We start from the raw sequence: 21,328 nt of genomic DNA on the forward strand, positions 1-21,328 counted from the left end.
TGATGGTATGTTATTGGCTGGCAGTAATATGAAGGAACTAGATGAACTTAAATCTCAAATGAGTAAAGAGTTTGACATGAAAGACCTAGGGGCTGCAAGAAAAATCCTACGCATGGAATTTATAAAAACAGAAGCAAAAGAGAGTTATAACTTTGTCAGCCAGAATACACTTCTAAAGTCTTAAAAAGGTTCAACATGGCAGAAGCTAAAACTATCTCTACCCCCCTTGCACAACACTTTAAACTCCCAGCTCAAGATTCTCCCACTACTGAAGATTAAAATAAAGCAATTTAGATAATTCCTTATTCAAATGCTACAGGTAGCCTATGAAAGAACCCGAAGGTCCATAGCGGAAGCGGGATTGGTCCCAAATTTACAGTACACAATTATGCATCAAAAGAAAATTTACAACATGCATTCCAAAAGAAGAAGAAGTGTTAGAAAACAATTGCTTATCCTTGAAGAACCGTTTTTCACATAATCCCTCCATATTCTGTCACGAACAATCACAAACCTAGACACTACCGCAAGAGTTTCCTCTGTATTCTTTGTAGGGGAAGAGAATCCTCATGAGTGTATGGGCTCTAAGATCTTTTTGGGAGAGTGGAGAGAATTTAAAAGAAGAGGAGAAATCTTTTCTGTAGAACATAAATGGGAGTTCAATCAACCGAGCACTTCTGTATCCTCCATATCGTGAAGAAGAAGAAGATAAAAAAAATAATTCCCAACTGCATCCTACTCACGTCTAATTGAGAGAATTGAGGGTAGGGAGTTGTAACTCCCTCCCTTTAATTTGAAATATAAATTTAAATTTAAAAATAAATTTAATTTAAAAATTATATATATATATATATATATATATATATATATATATATATATATATTCAATATCTAACTTATTATTTGTATGTATATATTCAATATCTAACTTATTATTTGTATATATATAACTATATGTTATATCCAATTTAACACATAACATATCTATTTTATATTGTATCAAATACAATATAACCTATAGTTTTTAATTCTCTCAATCATTTATGGTATTTAACATAAATCATATTTATACTAGATATAATTATATGAATCTCATCCATATAATTAATATTTAATTCATATTCAAATATTTAATTCTTCTTAAATAAATTTTATATTAAAATGTATCAAATACATCATATTAATTCTATCATGTATATAAAGAAATTACATGCAATTCATGTAAAATTGAGTTAACCAAATTTTGAGACTTCAAAATGCACTCAATTTAGTGGGATAAGTGACATTTGTGGAATCAACACTTTGCCAAATGAATTATTCACTAATTCACTAAAAGTTAGATTTTTCCACTAAAATCATTTTTGAATATTTCCACTAAGTGAAGTCAACATTTTGACTTTGAAGGAAATCTACATAGAGATCTCCATGAGTGGAAGCAAGATCTTTCTAAGTCCATTGTGAAAGAATAAATGCATTCACAAACATACAGAATAGTTATGCATCTTAGAACAAATTACAACATGTTTAAAAAATCAAATATAGAAGGAAAAAGAGACATATCTTTGAAGAACTCTTCTTCTAGAATTCTTTCGCTCTCGTGATCACTGGAACAACAACCTCTCACTGTCGTTACAATCGTCTAGCCAATCTCTCTCTGTCGCTTAGATCACGAACAAATTGCTCCTCGAATAAGAACCTTTCAACACAACCACTCGACAACCTTGGTATTCTTGGAGTGAGAATGCAGGAGGTGTGGGCTCTGTGAATTTGGTAGAGGGAAGGAGGAAGAAACAATCAAACTACACAATCAAGCAAGTGGGAAAAGGTTCTGTCTATCGCATAGACTGATAATACTTGATCGTTTAGTAAATCTTGCTCTCGTGAGAATTATACACGATCACTTAGTCTATCGCTCAATCGTTTACACGATCGCTTAGTCTCTCGTTAGATTGTTTAGTAAATCTCGCTCTACACGATCTTTTAGTCTCTCGCTATACACGATTGTTTAGTAAATCTCTCGCTGTCGTTTAGATCGTCCATGAGGGCTATCGTGTAGGCTTTCGTGAGTAAACGATCAGTTATTTACTAAATGAAGCGATGTCTTAACAAAATGAAAACACTTTTCATTTTTATCCTTCAATTATCCAAAACTGAAAATAACCTCCCACCTTCACAGTTAATGGAGAAAATAACCAACCACAATTATCATATAATTGTTTAATTATAAATAAACATAATAACCAACTTATCATATTATATTTATAACCTATAGTTTTAATATCACATCATATGTAATATTTAAACCATAGTTCTTTTCTCCTTTATTTAATATAAATCATATTTATATCAATTTCTCCAATTAATGTATCTCATACATCATATCAATTATATCACATATAATTGAACCAATTTAATTATATCATATACAATCAAATTCTCTCTTGTTAATTTTAACACTTCAAACTAACCCAAAAATTGATTCTCAACTTGAATCCATTGAGCTACTAAGGGGACCTTATGGGCTTGTAGCTTGAAGCTCAAACGGTATGTGAATCACTGACTAAACTCTTTAATCACGAAATCCACCATCCATTAACTGCCGGACACTTCTCTAAAGACTGACAGCTGCACTTTTCTTACTACAGATATATTTCTGTGTCCATTGGATATAACCAATAAATAGTATGATAATCTTTCACAGATCGCTCGTAAGTACAACTAGGCCAATTTATTATTTTGCCCCTGTAGTTACATCAAACTCCTTAAGTACCACTGATTTTTCTAATGAACAATACATCATAGTCCTACTATGAGTGAACACCTCTCAGGCCATGAGAAAATGTGTGGTGCTATGTTGTTCAAGCTCCAAAATCAGTTTTTAAGAGAGCAATCTATCTACTTACCCCTACTTCGAGGAAGGAGTGAATTCTATTTTGTATAACTGAGTTCCCAGCTCCCCAATCAGACAAATCCCCAAAGTAGTAGGATTGAGTCGGCAAATTTACCACTTGTACCCATGCAAATCAAAGAACCGCCCTCATAAGCAGGAGTTCCCAACTCACTCAAGATTAAGGTCATGTTACTTATGATCATCCTAATGAAATGAAAGTCTCTGTCATGAACGGCGTTATATAACGAGACTAAATATTTCGTGGCCCGGTCTTATACAAACTCCTTTGTATAGGACACCCTTGTTCGCATGTTTCCACATGAATGATCAGGATCAAACTATCTGTAGTACTTTACAACACTTGTAACATCTATAAAGCGGGCTATATCTGTAGTGTCACAAGGATAAGATTTCCCTCATTTATCCATATACTACATACCGTTTAGGTTATCACTTAAGGCATGATCTACTTGTATGTCTCCACATACATACTTAAGTCACAACGATAACCAAGGACCTTAGTTTATTAGTTTGTGGTTAATGCAACTAAAATATCTCATATTTCATAGACAACAGTGAAGAAAATATCTCATATTATTACATCACAAGCATTTGTTCATACAAGTTTTTACAAACTACAGGACCCTACAAGATTTAGGGCATCAACCCCAACAGACTTTTGACTATTTTGAAGTCAACATTTGACTTTAGTCAAATTTTGATTTAATAAATTCAAAACTAATTTTAGAATTTCCCACTTTTGACCTCTGACCTTCAAAGTTTGGTGAAGTCAACATTTGTCTTTGACCAACTTTGATTAATTCCATTCAATTCAAAATTAATTTAAATAATTAATTTTAAATTAAATTAATATTAAATAATTAATTAAACAATAATTAATTTAATATTCAATTATTAAATCCAACACTAATCCCGATGAATCCTTATTCATAGTTTTGATATTTAATCTTATTTAAATATCTCCAGCTCTCTCTTTATCATTCAATTCCCAACTTAATGATACTAGTTAAATATATCACATATATTTAATGCTTACTCCCTAATTCTAATATGAACAATTAAAACTCACTCGTAAAACTGTTTTAAGGTTTAATCCTATATAAGCTAGCAGGAGGACCTAATGGACCTACTATTGGGTTTTATGTCCTAAACTCGTGGTTTGTAAACAATAAACTTATTATGTTATCAATAAAGATGTTATTGACGTTTATTCAACAAAGTTGTTATTGAATGGATGAATTGCTCATTTCATTTTAGAAAGAACCTAAATCCAATAAACTAAGAACCATGGTTATTGCATGAATACTTGGACTTTATGTGGAGACATAAAAGTGGATCAACTTTGAGTAAATAGTCTAAACAGTCTAAAGTATACGGATAAGGCTGGGTACCTTATTCTGGAGACACTATTGGACGTGGTCCACTTTGTATTTAGTATAAAAGATGTGATCCTGAATCGTTCATGTGGAGACATGAGAGTGGGGGTGTCCTGTGCAAAGAGTTTGAATAAGATCGAACCAAGAAATAAGTCACTCTTACTTTATAACGTTGTTTACTATTTAAGACTGACTATTTCAAAGCAATGATCTAGGTAACTTGACCTTAATCCTGAGCTAATTATGAACTCTTGTTTATTTAGTATCATCTTAGATTTGCATGGGTGAGGGTTGACTCAACAACACTGGCTCAATAAGCCCCCCATTTCAGGGGTAAGACCAGGTCGAAAGCTGGGGACATATGATGCAAGACGGAACTCACTCCTACTCGGTTCTTTTCGAGAACTATCAATAAATCCATGAAAATTAGGGTTCCACAAGCTTCAAATTTTGGGAAAGAAAGTGAATTCAAATAGTAATTGAAGAGAGAAAAAGAGATAGAATTAACAGTTGAATTTGTGTTTGAGTCTATTTGTGAAATTATAATTCGGGAAGAAAGAAAGTAGCCATTAGGTGTTTCAAATTTTGATTTGACTGCAGGGGTGGCTACAAAAAACAATTGGGTGCGGCTTAAGCATTATCCAATAATAATGTATCTTGTGTCAATGTTTTTAAAATTTAATTATTTTTTATGTGTGAGGAAAAACGGAGCACAGAGTTAGGTAAGCCGCGAATGCACCTAATCATTGCTCTAATAAGAAAAAAAACTTGATTGGAGCATGAGTTTCACCCATCTTTTGTACAGCTAAAGCAACACTTAATAAAAATGTGTCATGTGATAATACATACATACATACATATATACATACATACATACATATATACATACATACATACATACATACATATATACCTGTCTCTTATACACATCTAGATGTGTATAAGAGACAGATATATATATATATATATTATGTGATTTTAGTTTTTATTTATTTATTTATTTAGGTTTGCCAATGCATAATATTAGATGGAATAAAATGGTATAATCCTCATCTAATAGAAAGAGTTGGTATTTACACAACTTAGATGCCAATAAAACTAACGGCTAACTAATTAACCAAGTAACAAACTTAAACTATTAGAGCATATATCACTTCTTCTTTCCAAAGCTTAAATGCAATGTCACACCATCCTTAAATTTATGGCTATCGAAGGTTGGAGATGGGAACTCTGTGGTATCAAAATTAACTTGCTGATGTTAATGCACAAGAGCATGTATTGCTTGATCGGTGTGTATTATCTGCCAATGGTATGATAATTTTTCGCAATGTCATCAGATTTGTTGGTTTTGTTGATGAAAAATACTTTAAAGTTTTACATGAAATTCTTGTTTATTTTTACAGGCTCATATTTGGAGGAAAATAATAGTTCCGTGATCAATGAAGATTCATATCCTCCAATTAGATTCAGGTTATGAACAATATCAAACAATTTGACATTACACTATTCTTCTATATCAATGTGTTTAAAGACTCCAACAACGGAACAAAGTTTACAAGCTAATCATGAATAACTAGTTGCTAATCCAATTACTCTTGGGTAAACATTAAAGGTTAGATTTGATAATATTATGTAAATTTATTGATCCCATGAGATTTTAATATAATTTACTCTTCTTTTCTTTTTCTTCTTCCAAAATTACTTGTGGAGCATCTTATGGGATTTTTTAAGTCAACCAGTAAGTGGAATTTTTAACTCAGCCAACAAGTAAGTTGATATTTTTGGTTATCTACCGTACTTTTGGTTTGTAGTTTTGTTTAATTTTCTAATCTAACAAATTTCTTTTCCTTTTTTTTTTATTTGCTATTCAAAGAAAAATTGAAACAATTGAATGTAAGTATGTCGTATAATTGTCTTTTCAACTTCTGTAAATTGTTGCATTTCAGAAGATTAAGAAAAATCTCTCACTGTCTAGAGTATTGGAGAGAAGAGAGCAATAGTAATGATTAAACTTCGTGTAACCCAAGCATCATCCAATATTAATGTGTCTTGTGAATTTTTTTTATTTTATTTTTTAGATGTTAGGAAAAAGGGAGCATAAAGCTAGGTAAGCCTTGACTGCACCTAATCATTGCTCTAAAAAGAAAATAACTTGAGTGGAGCATGGTTGCATCCATCTTTTGTGCACCTAAGTCAGCATGGAGTTGGGTGGTTGCACTTAATTATTACCTTAATAAAGAAAGAAAAAAAACTTGGATGTAGTTTTGGATGGACTTGGCAGCATCCATTAACGACGTGCCAAGTGACAAACCAAATTAAAAAAAAAAATCAATATTTATTGACCTTGTATACCTTTCATTTATTTCTCTCCAAGTCCCAAGATCATCATTTGACCCTTCCACTTACTAGTAGGGTTGGCAAAATTCCCCACAAGGTTGGGTCCCCGTGTCACACCCCGCCCCAAACCACCCTCCGAGCCTGAGAAAGGGTGTGACTGGCAGCAGTTATCAACCCTTTGGTTGACACTTACTGCCTAATAACTCTTGCGGAAATAACTCTGATACCAATGTACAAATTGAATAATCAATTGATTAAGTAGGCCCACTTCATTACAATAATGTGATGTTCCTATAACTCCATGACTTAAATACAAGTTTACAACAACAACCAACTGTAAAACCCTCCGGAAGTGTAACTGTGGCACGTGGCAGACCTTGACCTTAGCAGCACCCTGGAACTCCTCACCTTCCACTACTTGGGGGAGGTATAAGAAAACATTTGGAAGAGTGTGAGCTACTAAGCCCAGTGAGTTGTTCTTGTAGAATAATAATCACTTTGCAAATCATATTTTTGGGAAATCAATCACATAATCACAATTCCAGTATTACTTATGCATGATCATATGTACATTCATTCAATTATCAACCTCCAGTTCCATGCTATATGTGGCATGCTCATATCATGGACACATTATCAATCATAACAACTTTTTATGGAAACTTTTCTATAACCCACTTCTCCCGCCAATGTGCACATCGACAATTCCTTTCTCACTAGTCATGCTTAGGTAACTTGACTATATTTACCGCCGGTCGTCACCGACTATTATTTCCCACCGACCGAGGTCGATTATGTTTTTTCGCCAAGCACCTTTTATTAAGCATGCTAACTTATGTAATCTGGGTATAATCTCAGTTTCCATAGCAATTTCACAAGCAATATCATGGTAACAACATAATATCATAAGCATGCATTTGGCACTTACATATGCATTTATCCACATATCAATGCATAAAACTAAGTAAACACTCACCTTGATTGCTTAGGAGCTTTTTTAGTAGCTCCATTTTCTACCTTGGGCTCCCTTTTCATCCCCTAAAATTTGAGCTTAGAAATCCTCGTGGTTTGGCCGGAATCACAGAATCTTCAAGACTGGCTCAAGCTGATCTGACAGCCTGACCCTTCTGTCTTCTTCTCAGTTTCTAGCCCGATCCCTTTGAGCTTTTCCTCCGACAACCCTACTCTGAAAACTAGACTTTTAGAGCTTTCAGGTGGCTTTGAAATCATTCCAAACGCACGATTAAATTGGGAGAACTCCTCGTCCCAAGTTGATGCGTCCTCTTTGAACTTCTATGTCCAACGCATGGATTTTGCTCTCAATGGAAGGTTTCCTCAACTTTCCCACTCTTCTTTATGTATTTTGAGTTGTGATCCAAAGAATGAAGTCTTTGGTTCTATTTATAGGCGTCCAAGATTGCTCCATGGTCGATACCTTGACCGCATGACCAAGTGTCTCTTCTTTACACCATCAACGCAATCTTGCATCAGCACAACCCAATGTGTCTTCTTCTCCTTTCACCAACACATGGCCCTTACCTTTGTATGTCTTCTTATACTGCCACCTCTCTTACTAAAGGCTTAAGAATTCTTTCTAACAAGCCACATGTCCGGATGACATCCTCCACGAGTTCATCCTTCATATGCATCCACAAACTTTTGGATGTTCAACGCATTACTTCCATTTTCCTTCCTTCACCAACGCATCCAACGTATCCATCATCCAACGCATCCATCATCCAATACATTCAATGCATCCAACGCATCCAACGCATCCGTCCAGCCTAATGCGTTGGTCTACCTCCAAGGCATGCGTCACTCCCACTTCAACTTCTCTCTTGGTCCAGATAATCTCTCCAAGATCTTATAGCCAATGCATGGCAATGCCTAGTCCAATACTTAGTTATTTTTTCATTAATTTAAGCTTAACTCAAAACTACTCAAGGAAAATCTATTCAACACCTAGAAATTTTCCTTCACTTCAACATAAGATTTAATTTCCTTAATCACCTGCTTAAGTAAAGAATAATGGAAATTCTGGGTTTCACACCCCATGGGGATCTACCCCGATCGGGGTGGGGAATCCCCGATTTGACCGGGGATGGGTTAAATTGAGGACCTTCTTTAGGGTCCCCGAACGGGGATGGGAGGGTGTACCCGCCCCCGCCCCCGCCCCTACCTCGATTAGGTTTTTAAATATATTTTCTCTCTCTCTCTCTCTATATATATATATATCAGGTATTTAACTTTTTAGTTTTTAATTTAGCCCAATCTAAGCCTAATTAAAATGTCCAAGCCCAAACCAAAGATAATTTTACAAAAAAAAAAAAAAAAAAAATCCCGATGGAAAAATAAAAGGGAAAACGGGGAATCCCCATCCTTGTCCCCGCCTTGAAATAGTGGGGATGGGGATGGGGAACACTCCCTTGCCTTGCCCTGGCCCCGTTGCCGACCCTACTTATTAGTATGACAACCCTTCCACTTACTTGTCTTCATCTTCTTCAATTTTAGTTCCTCATCCACTTCTTCATTTTATTCAATTCTTCATTTCATCTTCTTTAATTTTATTATTCTCATTCTTCGACATCTTCTTTAATTCACGATGAACATCTTCATTACAGTTGGTAACTTTTTTTTTATCAGCAATATTAAAATTGAAAATTTAGAGAATAAAAGTAAAAAAAGTTAAACATTATCACCAAATGACATCTGAAAATTATAATAATTTGAAGGCCTGTCAGGACCAACAATAAATAAAATTTAACCACTCTTACGAGCTTGTAGCAAGTAGGAACAGGTCATCTCCATAGGCAATCAAGGACAAACCTAAGCCAATTAGTGAATTCAATTATCTAGGGGGTGTTTGGTGATGGAGTGAAATTGCAAATTTAAATAAATTAAAGTGTAAGTAATTTAAAGAGAATACGTTTGTTCCGTGAAAACCGATTTGACAAATTCAACTTGGGGACTGGCATTGATTAGTTTTCTTTTTGTCACTGGAGAAAATATCTGAATTGTTGTTTGTGAACACACGACCATAAATCCAATTAAACTCTAGATGATTCTAACTAATGATTGATTACCCTTAGGAATCACAACGATTTGCATTAAGTACATTGGAAAATAGTCGTGACAAAAGAAAAACTAGTTAGTCTAAGTCTAACATCCGATTTACTATTGATTTTCACTGGTTTAAGAATAACGACTATGAGATTTAGCCTACAAGTGGAAATTCTCTACCTAATGGTGTCCCTAAGTTCATTCAATGCAAGACATATAAACTTGACAAACAAGATTGATACATCAAGAAACGTCGATTCTATCAATATCAATCTATATAAATTTAGTAAAAAAAACCAATAGGGTTCACAACAATAATTCAAAAACAAGCTCAATCCTCAAAGAAGATAAACAAAATCCTATCCCCAAAGTTTATTAATTACTTTAGTCGATCATATCCATGATCAAATCTCCAAATACAATGTAAACAAATGCAAAGAAATTAATGGGGAAAAGAGAAAGAGAGGTTACAAGGTGAAAAGGGCAGAAGAACTATATGGAGCTGGAGAAGTGTGGAATTTGGAATGAAAAATGACCTAAAAAATCGTGCTCAATTTATAAATATAGGCCAAGCGCAGTGGCACTCTTATGGTAGCGTAGACCTTGAGCGCCATTACGCCTAATGATGGCTCCTTTTGAGAAGACGCGTGCATGGGTCTTATGTTCCGTCAAAATTTGGAGCGTCGTGGTGCTCTCTTATAGCACAGTGGCACTTTATGAAATGGGGGCATTTTGCCTTTGGGCGCTGCATAGAGCGCCGACATGAGTGTAGTGATTCTCAGCAGCATAACTATTGCCTTTGAGTGATACGTAGAGCGCTGAGCAGGTGCAACGGTATTCCACAGGACATCTTTGTAAATCCTTGCCTCCTCGCTTTGTTGATGCTTCCAGAGTCTCATTTGGACATGTTTTAGCTTCAATTCAACTCCAATGGTCTGTCTATCTTCTAGCTGCTCAAAACTTACAAAAACCAATAAATAAACCAATAAAATCAAGGAACGAATATATATTAGACTGAGAAAGATAGCTCTTTTAGAGGGCTATCAATTATATAAGAGACTCATGAAATAAAATAATATATCACATAATAATGTGTCTAATGTTGAATAAAATGAATATTAACTATCAATGTAATAGAAAAAAAAAATCAATAAATGTATATTAAGTTGAATTTCTTTGGCTTGCTAAGTTTCAAGGTGGATCAGATATAAACATACATATATTTTTAGACATATTAATGAATGGGCTATTTTTTAATATTGAAAAATAAATCAAAATATTTACAAAATATGATAAAATTTTATAACTATCACTAGACATTGATAGAAATCTATCAGTGTCTATCAGCGTCGATCATTGATAATTTGAAAATTTTGCTATATTTTGTAAATATTTTCAACCGTTTTACCATTTGAAATAATTTCCCTTAATTAAACAATAATGTAATTACAAGTTTAACTTTAATACAATAATTTTTTTTTATCAATGACTTCATAGAGAAATTTCTAAAACCATATAAAATAGGGGTGCTGTGCTCGTGAGTTGGGTTGGGATGAGTTGAAGGATTTGTTATATCCAATTCAATTGTTCGAGTCGTAAATTTACTTCAACTCAAATAATTCTTATTAAAAAAAAGAATCCAACCCAATTCAGGTTGGATTGGTTCGAGTTAGTCGGTCATTTATTTAAATTTTTATTATGGAAATAAGTAAAATGATAATACATAAAAGTTTTATAATTATTTTCATATATTTTAAGATATCAATATAATTTCAATTTATATAATGATTTTTTTCCCAAAGTGCTGAAAAAACTATTTTTATGTGCTTTTGAAAGATAAATTGCCAAACAAAAAAAGAAATTAAATAAAACTAAAATAAATATATGTATATATAATTATATCATAAGAAAGAAAATATAAATTCTAAGATTAATAATAAGTTCGGGTTGGTTTGAGTTATTTTAAGTGAACTCATAAACCAACCCAACTCATAAAATTTTCATTTATTTAAATCCAACCTAAATGAATTGATAACCCAACCCACGAATTGGGTTGAGTTGATCGATTTTTTCAAATCATCCCAAGAATAAACCTTAGAGTAAAATCAAGAATTATATTTAAAAAAAAAAAGAAAAAAAAACTAAATTGAGACTAATCAAAAGGATTAAGGACTAATATGACTATAAAAAAATTCATGTAGGTAACTTAAGCGTTATTATTCATGTTATTTTTATTTAATTTTATTTTTCTATCTGTTTAGATTTGTCTTAATTTAATTATTAGAAAAAGCCCTAAACCCTAACCCGACCCGATAAGAATTTGGAATCGGCCGAACGTATCAGAAACCGACGCCGATCTCCGCACCGTCTGCACTTCATGTTGTGCGTTCGTCCCATTTCGAAGCTTTCTCCCCCGAACCCTAATTTTCTCTGCAATAGAATGGCTATGAAGAGATTGCTTCTATTTCTAAAGCCATTTGATGCCAACCCTGTTCTCCATTCTGATGGTTTTTCTCGCGTCACCACCCCACAGGTTAATTCTCATTCGATTTTTATTCTATTCAAACCATCACTTTTTTTGTGGAAGTTCATTTCTTGATGGTTTCCGATACCAATCTACTTTCTTGGTGGTTTCTGCATTTACTTTTGATGGGCATTTGCAATTATGTGTGGGAATATTCTTGAACTTTCAAACATTGGATTTTTGTGCTTTTTAACTCTAGTTCACGTCGGATTTCGTAGTGATCGTTTGGGTAGTGAAAATAGTAATGAAATTTTGAAGTATGGGTTCTACGTTCCACTTAAGTTCTAATTGTTATTGGATTAAGCAAGTAGGTTGCCTTAATATGGAAAAAATGTACATGAAGTATTATTGACTGTTTGTCTTTGTTATCAATTTGTTGTGCTTTACTTACAATAATATGTATTTTGAATTCATTTATCTCTTGAGTAGACATATATGTGGACAAGTATTGGGGTGCGGTAAGCTAACTATCATATTTTGAAATTAATTCAAAATTTGATTGAAGATTGATGACAATGACTCAAATAGGACTTCTTCCAATGGGCATTATTTACTTTTTAGGGAAATGTGACTGGTGTCTATTTCAGCCTTCTCTAAGAGCATTCAAGTCATCCTTTTTTCTATTCAAGTTCAAGTCAGAGCATTTGGAATTAGATTAGATATGTTGAGAGCAGTATGTTGGTTTTAAAATTAACTGACATCTTAGAGATTTGTGTGAGGCTGTTCTACTTGTTTATTTCCCTCTTTCGGCTCCCATATGGCCATTTCTTCTCTCCCAAGATCATGAATTGTCATGTTTAGTAGAGAAAATTTTCATTTTTTTAATCATGTTGTTAGTGGAGTCATGTTTTGATTTATGTTGGATGTCTGTATCATTGCAGATCTTACGCCATCTCGAGAACAGGAATGAAGTGCACAGGGAAGCTATAAATGTTTGTAAGGATATCTTGCAGCAGAAGGATGTGGATTGGGAACCTGTATTACGCAATGATCTATCTGAGCCAATTAGCAACGTAGATCTTGTCGTTACGGTTGGTGGTGATGGCACTCTTTTGCGGGCTAGCCATTTCTTGGATGAGTCCATTCCTGTTCTCGGAGTAAATTCTGATCCTACACAAGTGGATGAGGTAACTTTGTGATTTGATTCCTTTGGAAAGGACTGATTATTGGTGTAGATTTCTTTTAGTTAAATCACTCTTACATTGAAAAGGAAATCCCGGTTTCTCTTAAAAAAAAAAAAAATAATAATAATAATAAATAAATAAATAAATATATACAAATTTAGTCCTTAAACTTTGATTTTTGTGTCTATCTAGTCCTAAAATTTATAGGATTTCAATTATGTCCTTGACCTTTGAATAATGAGTATATGCAATCTCTTTCGTTGTCTAAATAATAATATAGAACATCGTATTGGTTGATTCGGCACAACAGGGTAGAAAAATAGCATAATGATGTGATGTGAACAATTGGATAACTTGAACTCTACATGCAATCTTGGTTGAAAACAATGTATCAAAGTCCTTTTATAAAATATGATACTGTATTATATCGAACTATCCTCCATGTAGAATCATAACTTGAAGGTCTAAGATGTCAATGAAATGTTTTAAGGTTGGGGAATAAACACACCTCTAAATTTGTAATTTTTAACCTTTATTTTACCTTATACAGTATTTACCAGATGTTTTCTGGTCTAGGTAGAAGAGTTCAGCAATGAGTTTGATGCTTCAAGAAGCACAGGCCATCTCTGTGCTGCCACTGTCAATAACTTTGAGCAAGTAAGTCTGCTTTACCTTGCATTCAAAGAGTGTTTGGCTTTGGATCTCTATTTTCCATCGCTCTCTAGTATTGACAATGATCTATATATGTTAGCAATAACAGGATGAAGCAGGATGTCAATTTATCCAATTGGTCTTAAATTTAATCTGGTTTTGGAAAACAATATTTAGCTCTAAAGAATTTGTGCTTTCAAATGATTGAATTGGCTGGTATCTAATTTCGAGTAGTATGAGTTTTGACTCTTATTCTATTGGTTAAATTTGATGTTGCCTTATTCGAAAAATGGTATATTATCTATTATTTGGATGTTTATTAGCAATTGCCGCTTCATTTCGATGAAGCATATAGAGGGTACTATAAACTTTCCAATGCATTTTTTTTGTATGGAGAGGCATTTAGCCAAGGGGTTTCATCTTTATATAAATGTGTATTAGTAAGACCATTTATAAGTTGAGAGAAAACCAGATAAAGGAAGCCATCAAATTAGATTACTAGTGAACATGAGCAGGGAGGGTAAGAAATAAGAATTTTGCAATTGTGGGAAGTCTAAAAAGAAAATTGAAAGATGTGAATGAAATTTCTTTGTATAAAAAGAAATGTAGCATGGTGGACAATAAGATGAATGAAAGTTTTAAGAGAACAGTGCCGTTGGAAGAGATTGCTTAGAGGAAGGAAAGGAGGAAGTGTTTGGGAGAATATTTCTTAATTTGTTCATTAAAAAATTTATAAAAGGTTAAGATGACTAAGGAGCCTCAAAGAATTAAAGTCATGGAGTAGAGTTGTGGTTGGGGTTCCCTTTCCCAATAACAAGGTAGAAATTCAAATCTTTGACCTTGTGGTCGAAGATATAATGCATTAACCAATTAAGCGAAGCTCAAATTAGCATCAGGGTAAGGGTTGTAGCCACATAATGCATTAAGGCTTGAGTAAAATATGGGAGGAATTCCTGCTTATCAAAGCCATAATTTTATGGAGATGATTGATATTAACAAAAATGTGGAACATGTTGATTAAAATTGTATTCTATTTGAGGAATATTGTAGCTGTTGGAAGAATGGGATAAGTTGTTGGGAAAGGCACAAGGAGTGATTGTAATGGATATCTTAATTTGTTACGTAGTTGGATTCATGTAAAATTCAATCCTTTAAGATCAGATGCTTTTAGTTATCACCGGCAAATACACTTCATACAGGTATTAGACAGCATCCTCAGTGGTGAGGCAGTTCCTTCCAAGTTGTCAAGGATATCTTTATCTGTAAATTCGGAGCTGCTCACAAAATATCCTCTTAACGATGTACTAATTGCACATCCGTGTCCTGCGTCGGTCTCTCGATTCTCGTTCAAGTAAGAAATTGTACTCTTGCATTATTCTATAATGTTCTTGGTTTATGTTTGAGTTATCTTCATTAACCTCTTCCACTCTACAGAATTAGGAATGAGCAGTCTTGTTCGCCTTTATTGAACTGTCGATCGAGTGGTCTAAGAATTTCGACTGCTGCTGGATCAACAGCTGCAATGCTATCTGCAGGTGGATTTCCTATGCCTATTCTATCTCGAAAGCTTCAGTACATGGTACGAGAGCCCATCGCCCCAGGAAAACTGTCCAGTTTTATGCACGAGACGATATTGCCTGATCAATCGATTGAAATGGCATGGCTTTGTAACGAGGGTGTAATTTACATTGATGGTTCTCATATTTGTCATCCTATTGAATATGGTGACATTGTTGAAATATCCTCCAAGGCTCCGAGTCTCAGAGTTTTCTTGCCGCATCTAATGATGCACACGGTGAGGGCAGGAGAAACAGGAGAAACTTCAGAGCATCAGACATATCCAAAATTGTAGATAACTGCATATATGTAGATGAGTCGGCAACAGAAGTGTTTTGAGAAAATGATTGAGCATGAAGTTTAGGTTATATTTCTAACTCAAGATTGTGAATCAACTTGTGAGATCATCAACAACACTCATCTGATGGACAAAGTGAGGCATTTTTTTTCACTTTTATGTATATATAGAATTAGTGAGTATTGAAAGGTCGATGATGTCTCAATTTTGTGGAAATATCAATGATGGATATTTCTTTAAAAAAAAATTATAAACCCAAATTTTCTAAAATAAATAAATTAATAAATCTTAAACTAAAATGGGTTAAAATGCTTATATTTATATTATATTCACTTTAGAAACATTTTAAATGCTTTATCAACTTTATAAAGATAAAATGATAATGTCAACTCACTCTTTATGTCAACATGTGGAAATACTCATCATGTTAGACAAAAGTTTGATACCCTAAAGAGCTATGATTGGAGATGGGCAATAGACTATTAAAAAAAAAAAAAAAGAAAAAAAAGAAAAAACGCTCCATGCAGGAAATGAAGCAACGACAGCCCTTCCTCAGAAGATGGGTGCCTGCATAACGTTGCAGTTGATAATGATTTCTACATTTGTGTTACTTGGGGTTTTTCATTTTTCTTTCATGCATTGAAAATACGCAAGAAATAAAAAAAATTGTGTGTGTAGGTGTTGGGAGTTAATCTACGTAATATTCGATGGTTCATGAGCCGAATGATTACGAAAAGAAAGAGAAAATAAAGCTGCATCCTATTTTCTTCTGTGATCCTTCACTACCTTCAAAACTGCCAAAACAAAGAAGAGAGAGCCTTCAAGCAAGCGAATTGATCTGCCCTTTTGCCCACCAAATGTCAACAAGTTAACTTTCATCTCACAATCTACAATGACAGTAGTACAAATCAGCTAGAGGAGGAAGGATGTAGGAGAAGTTTTGAGCTTAAATGTTACTCTCAACAAGAAACTTCAAGAAATATCTTAGAGTTTTTATTTAGTTTGGAGTGATTTTAAATTGCGTTTGAATGGTAACCGACAAAAGGAAAGGACAAATTGAAAGTTAAAATAATGCCAACCCCAATGCCTATAAAATCCAACCATTTTAGATAGGGAAACTTTTTGCGTAAAAACAGTGAAATGATTCTCTCTCTCTCTCTCTCTCTCTCTCTTTTTTCTTTTTTGTAGCAAATGAAATCACACAAAATTATGAGATTCCGTAGCTGAGAGGTAGATATTATATTACTTACGTGAACATTTGAGGGCGACGAGAGAGCTGAGGTCGTTTGATTGGGGAGAGTATCAAATTTCGTAGAGTCATGGAGGGGTTTCCAACTCCACTTCCAAACGCAGTGTGAGCTCCAGCTCTTCTGTTCCCAGCTTCCATTGTCATTGGAGCAGCTTGTTTTGCCGGTGACCCAACGGAGATGTCGAAGTGACCAGAGTTCCCGCTGTTCTGTCTTGTTGGCCATATTTCTTCCCTTGGTCCTGGAGTTTCAGGAGCAGAAACCACCCAGTCTGCAAGAAATAAGTCAACTTGTTTTGGAAAATTACTACTAGAGAGAGCAGTACATGAGATGAGATATTATTAAACAGTGCATATGTCACAACTGAGAAACATGATATGAAAACATCAATTGTCTAAAGTTTTCCTTATTGTAAATTAGAAAGAGAAAAAGTTTACCTTTCCTCATGGGTTCTCTGTTATCCATCAAATTAACAGGGTTTGAGAACAAATCAGGTTCATTTCTTGGATAAAAATTGCTCGCCGGCTGGATCGCCGAACGTTTTAGTGATTCATGCTCATTCCTCAATTGATCATACATTTCATCTAGTTTCCTCTTCTGCCTAACATACAATTGAATATTCTGGATCAGGATCTTGAAAACAGAAAATGACCTCTGGAATCAGTTAACAAGTCGGAAGCATAAATGAACGGAGATGACCTAGATTTTTCAGCAAACTTCTCTTGTAGCTCTTGTTTGTCTTTGGTTAAATTCTCCATTTCTCGCTCCATCATCTGGCATCTCTTGGCCATTTTTTGGTATGCAGCATGTACCTGCTCTAGTTTCTCAGTAAACTTTTCTTGCATTACCTCACATTTCTGTCGGCATTGCGCCATGAGTCTGTTCATCTTGTACTGCATCTCCAATTCCTTTTGTCCAATATAGAACATTACACTTCTATATGCACTTTTCATCACTGGGACCAATCAAGGGAAACTAACGACAACTTATGTTTCATATTCTTACTATATACAATGAGAATGCATCACCGCAATAATAACCTTCTCAACTATTAAAAAAATGGAAAGGCAGTGCTTTCAAGAATTTGGAAACTAATTTATTATTTATTATTATAATTTTGTATCATTGATGATCATTCCAAAGGATACATGTCTGAGGAGATATGCCAGCCATGGCCATCTGCAATATTTTGTGTAGTGAATGTCAAAGTAATAGACAAGGAAAAAGTTGAGAAACGCTAGAAGAATCTAAAGACTTGACCAAGCTAAATGCAATCCTTTTAAGAAAATACTCACATTTGCCCATTCTTCATTCGGATTGATGTCCACAGGTTTCATGAGGCTGCTAAACAGAAACCGGATGTAAGAGAATGAAATCATATTATCATTGAATCTGTAAACCCAAGGAAAAATAAGTTGTCTAAATGGAGATATATTTTCTAAGAAGCTGATTTGAATGGTAGATCTGATGTTCGGTCCTCTAAGACATTTCTTACATAGAGTTAATTAAACTACATCTCCGTTTTTTCTTCAACCGTGCACTGGTAATCTAATGCAAACCTTGTTTAAACAGTATGAAAGTTGAGCAATGCTGAGACTTGAAAGTGTCATAATAAAAAAGCCTTGCACCTTTTAGAAAGAACTTGATCACAAATGGGGCACGCTCCATCATTGCTAAGGATCTTGCTTGCATCTTCTGTGCCTTTACCCCATTAAGGAACAATTTATCCAACCAAACCGCTTACATTTAATAATAATAGTAGGTTAAATATTTCACCAAATTAAACGATGGAAACAAAAAAATTTCACAAGCTTAGGATACACAATAGGTGACCACAAGTTGTGGAGACAGCTCGCCCTTCGAGTTCCCTCCAGCAAGCATTGCATTTCATAATTAACCTTCAGAAGTACCCTCTAATTCCATGGAATGCTAGGGAAATCATAGACCCTGTAATGAAAATCATACACGGGAGGGTTGTCATACACTGGTGTTTCTTGTGCTCAGTTCTCAAAGATCCTAAAAGCATTTGTGCAAAAAGGAAATTTGCGCGGGTCATTTGGTTGTTCCTTGCAGATCATTTCTATACCATAGCCTGACAAAGGAACCGCTTACCATTCGCTAAAATTAAAGGGCTTACCATTCGCTAAAATTAAAGGGATACACGGCATTGATAGTACTTCACATTGTAATCATCAATTTAAATAATGGAAACTATGCAATCTGAGGTTCTTAACCATGTAAAAGATGCCAAACTATTTGAAATATAGCAGCGACAGTCGTTTTAACTATTCGGTTCCCTTTCCTCAATCGATCAGAAATTGAAAGAAGAAAAATTGCAAATTATTTTAATCCAAGTTGCGAGGATATCAGCGATCCAAGTTTTCAACGTTCACTGTAAGTCCAGAAATCAAATAGAAATCACTTTTTGACCAACATCAAGTTTATAAATTGTGAATACCAGAAGCACTTTTCATGGTAAAAGGATATCAGTGGATAGCTTCCACCCTCTCCACAGAGACAAAGTTCTACTTGCCAAAAGGAATCTGGAGGTTTTATGATATCTTACCGCGAATCACTTACCATCTAAATGATGGATATAAAGATAGTTCAGTTTTTTCATACCGAACTTCAATAAATTCTCCCACTTAGGCCAAAAAATTCAGGAAATAACATATCTTCTAAAGGTTCTACAGCTATATATAATCAAAGGACAAAAATTCCATGAGAATGGAAAGCAATAGAACCAGTAACATCTGTCAAGTGATTGCTTTCTGGCAGAAACAGTTACTCATAATCTAAATCGGATATTATTGTTTTAAGATGTTCAGGGGCAGGAGGATATGCCGAGCTCTTTGCATTGAACATATAAGATACCAACCAAAGAACTTGAATGCAACAGCTGTACTTGTTCCCGTCAGAATTCCATTTTCTCGGCTTATATTATATATCGACAATTCCAGTCCACAGGAGAAAAATCGACAGGACTAGGAAATTAAAAAATCTTGTCTTTTGAACATGCAGAGAATCAAGAGATAAAAACAAACCATTTGCAATTGCCGGAAATACTAGGCCCACTAAAGGCACAAAAATCCTTCATAGCTTCAATTAGAGGACAAAAAACTACGATTCTACCACATGTTTTGAAGTTCTTGAGGAGATTTAATGTGAAACAATAAATGGTGCTAACGTACGTTAAAATCCTCAGAGCAGGCTCTCTTCGATTATGCGAGGACAAGGCACGGGTAAACTATAAGATTCACAATTAATCAAACAAAAAATTAACGGGGAAGTTATCAGGTTTTGATCAATAGTTCCAAACTTTTTGATAAAGTAGGTTTCTCAACATCATTCTCTGCTTTCTACCTCCACTTATTTTCGCAAATATAGGGGGTAAAGGGAGGAAATCCCGAATATCAAGAGGGAAACTGGAAGAACAATAATTTCCAGATTACGAGCTAATTAACAAACAAACAACAATTGACTTGACATGACAATAGAACACACAAAAATATCTTGTTCGCAGGACTGGAAGAAAGTGAATTAAATTCAACCGAAAAGGAACGGAACTTGGAAATAGGAAATAACATTTCACTCGATACAAATCGAAACTCGGAAATACTCTCTGATCATACACCAACTACTCGAAACAAAATTCCAGTGAGATTCTAAAGGGCGAGGAAGCTAAACGATAGAAAATCTTCGAAGTAGAGGCAATTATACCTTGAAATCCTCGGCAAAATCTTCACTGCAGAGAATACCGGTTCTAGTCTTCAGCCTTCTCCCGTGTTCGATTAGAAATGCGAATCTGAACAATCTCAAGAGTATAAACGCTTGAAAACAATGAAGAAAATGAAAACCTCGAAAACGGCCGATGAATTGAAGATCGAATTTGGCGGGAAATGTTCTTCGGAGTTGCTATCTCTATTACTGCGCGAATAGACAAAAAGACAAACCTAGAAGTTCGGTGGCGTGATTAATAAAATTTGCAAACCAAATTTATAGGAAAAATAATTACCATCCCACTCGTTATAATTCTTAAATTTTTAGGGAATAAATTAAAAGAATGATAATTTGTTTGGTTCACTATATTTTTCATTGATATTCAATTTATTTTTAAAATGTCACTCCATAGTTATTTTTAATTCAATAATAAACATTACTATCAAGGTTTAAAGTGTATATTTAGCAAATAATCAAAGTTAGAAGTGTACATTTTGAAACTTAAAAAAGACTACATCAAAGC

At 34.3% G+C, this 21,328-nt stretch overlaps 2 protein-coding genes across 7 annotated transcripts; one reads left to right on the plus strand and one right to left on the minus strand.

The window, feature by feature from the left end:
- The first annotated feature begins 11,959 nt into the window (after nucleotides 1-11,959).
- Nucleotides 11,960-16,108, plus strand: LOC120091881 (NADH kinase). Of its 2 annotated transcripts, none has more exons than XM_039050041.1 (5): nucleotides 11,960-12,217; nucleotides 13,090-13,335; nucleotides 13,909-13,989; nucleotides 15,183-15,334; nucleotides 15,418-16,108. In XM_039050041.1, exons 1-5 carry the CDS (start codon nucleotides 12,062-12,064, stop codon nucleotides 15,833-15,835), a joined length of 1,053 nt encoding a protein of 350 aa, XP_038905969.1. In that variant the 5' UTR covers nucleotides 11,960-12,061; the 3' UTR covers nucleotides 15,836-16,108. The 2 variants fall into 2 exon arrangements, with proteins under 2 accessions (XP_038905969.1, XP_038905976.1); XM_039050048.1 differs by lacking the exon at nucleotides 11,960-12,217 and adding an exon at nucleotides 12,724-13,003.
- A 256-nt stretch (nucleotides 16,109-16,364) lies between these two features.
- LOC120091896 (E3 ubiquitin-protein ligase CCNB1IP1 homolog) lies at nucleotides 16,365-21,043 on the minus strand. Of its 5 annotated transcripts, none has more exons than XM_039050071.1 (9): nucleotides 20,806-21,043; nucleotides 18,907-19,032; nucleotides 18,714-18,786; nucleotides 18,381-18,426; nucleotides 18,234-18,264; nucleotides 17,785-18,040; nucleotides 17,523-17,686; nucleotides 17,089-17,326; nucleotides 16,365-16,725 (listed from the first exon to the last, which is right to left on the minus strand). In XM_039050071.1, the coding sequence occupies exons 2-9, from the start codon at nucleotides 18,974-18,976 to the stop codon at nucleotides 16,719-16,721; spliced, it is 885 nt and encodes a 294-aa protein (XP_038905999.1). In that variant the 5' UTR covers nucleotides 18,977-19,032; nucleotides 20,806-21,043; the 3' UTR covers nucleotides 16,365-16,718. The 5 variants fall into 5 exon arrangements, with proteins under 5 accessions (XP_038905999.1, XP_038905984.1, XP_038906016.1 ...); XM_039050056.1 differs by having other exon boundaries at nucleotides 17,089-17,356; XM_039050088.1 differs by lacking the exon at nucleotides 20,806-21,043 and having other exon boundaries at nucleotides 17,089-17,356; nucleotides 18,714-18,780; nucleotides 18,907-18,985.
- Between the last annotated feature and the right edge of the window lie 285 nt (nucleotides 21,044-21,328).

This window comes from Benincasa hispida, chromosome 1 (assembly GCF_009727055.1).
Source record: "Benincasa hispida cultivar B227 chromosome 1, ASM972705v1, whole genome shotgun sequence".
NCBI lineage: Eukaryota > Viridiplantae > Streptophyta > Magnoliopsida > Cucurbitales > Cucurbitaceae > Benincasa > Benincasa hispida.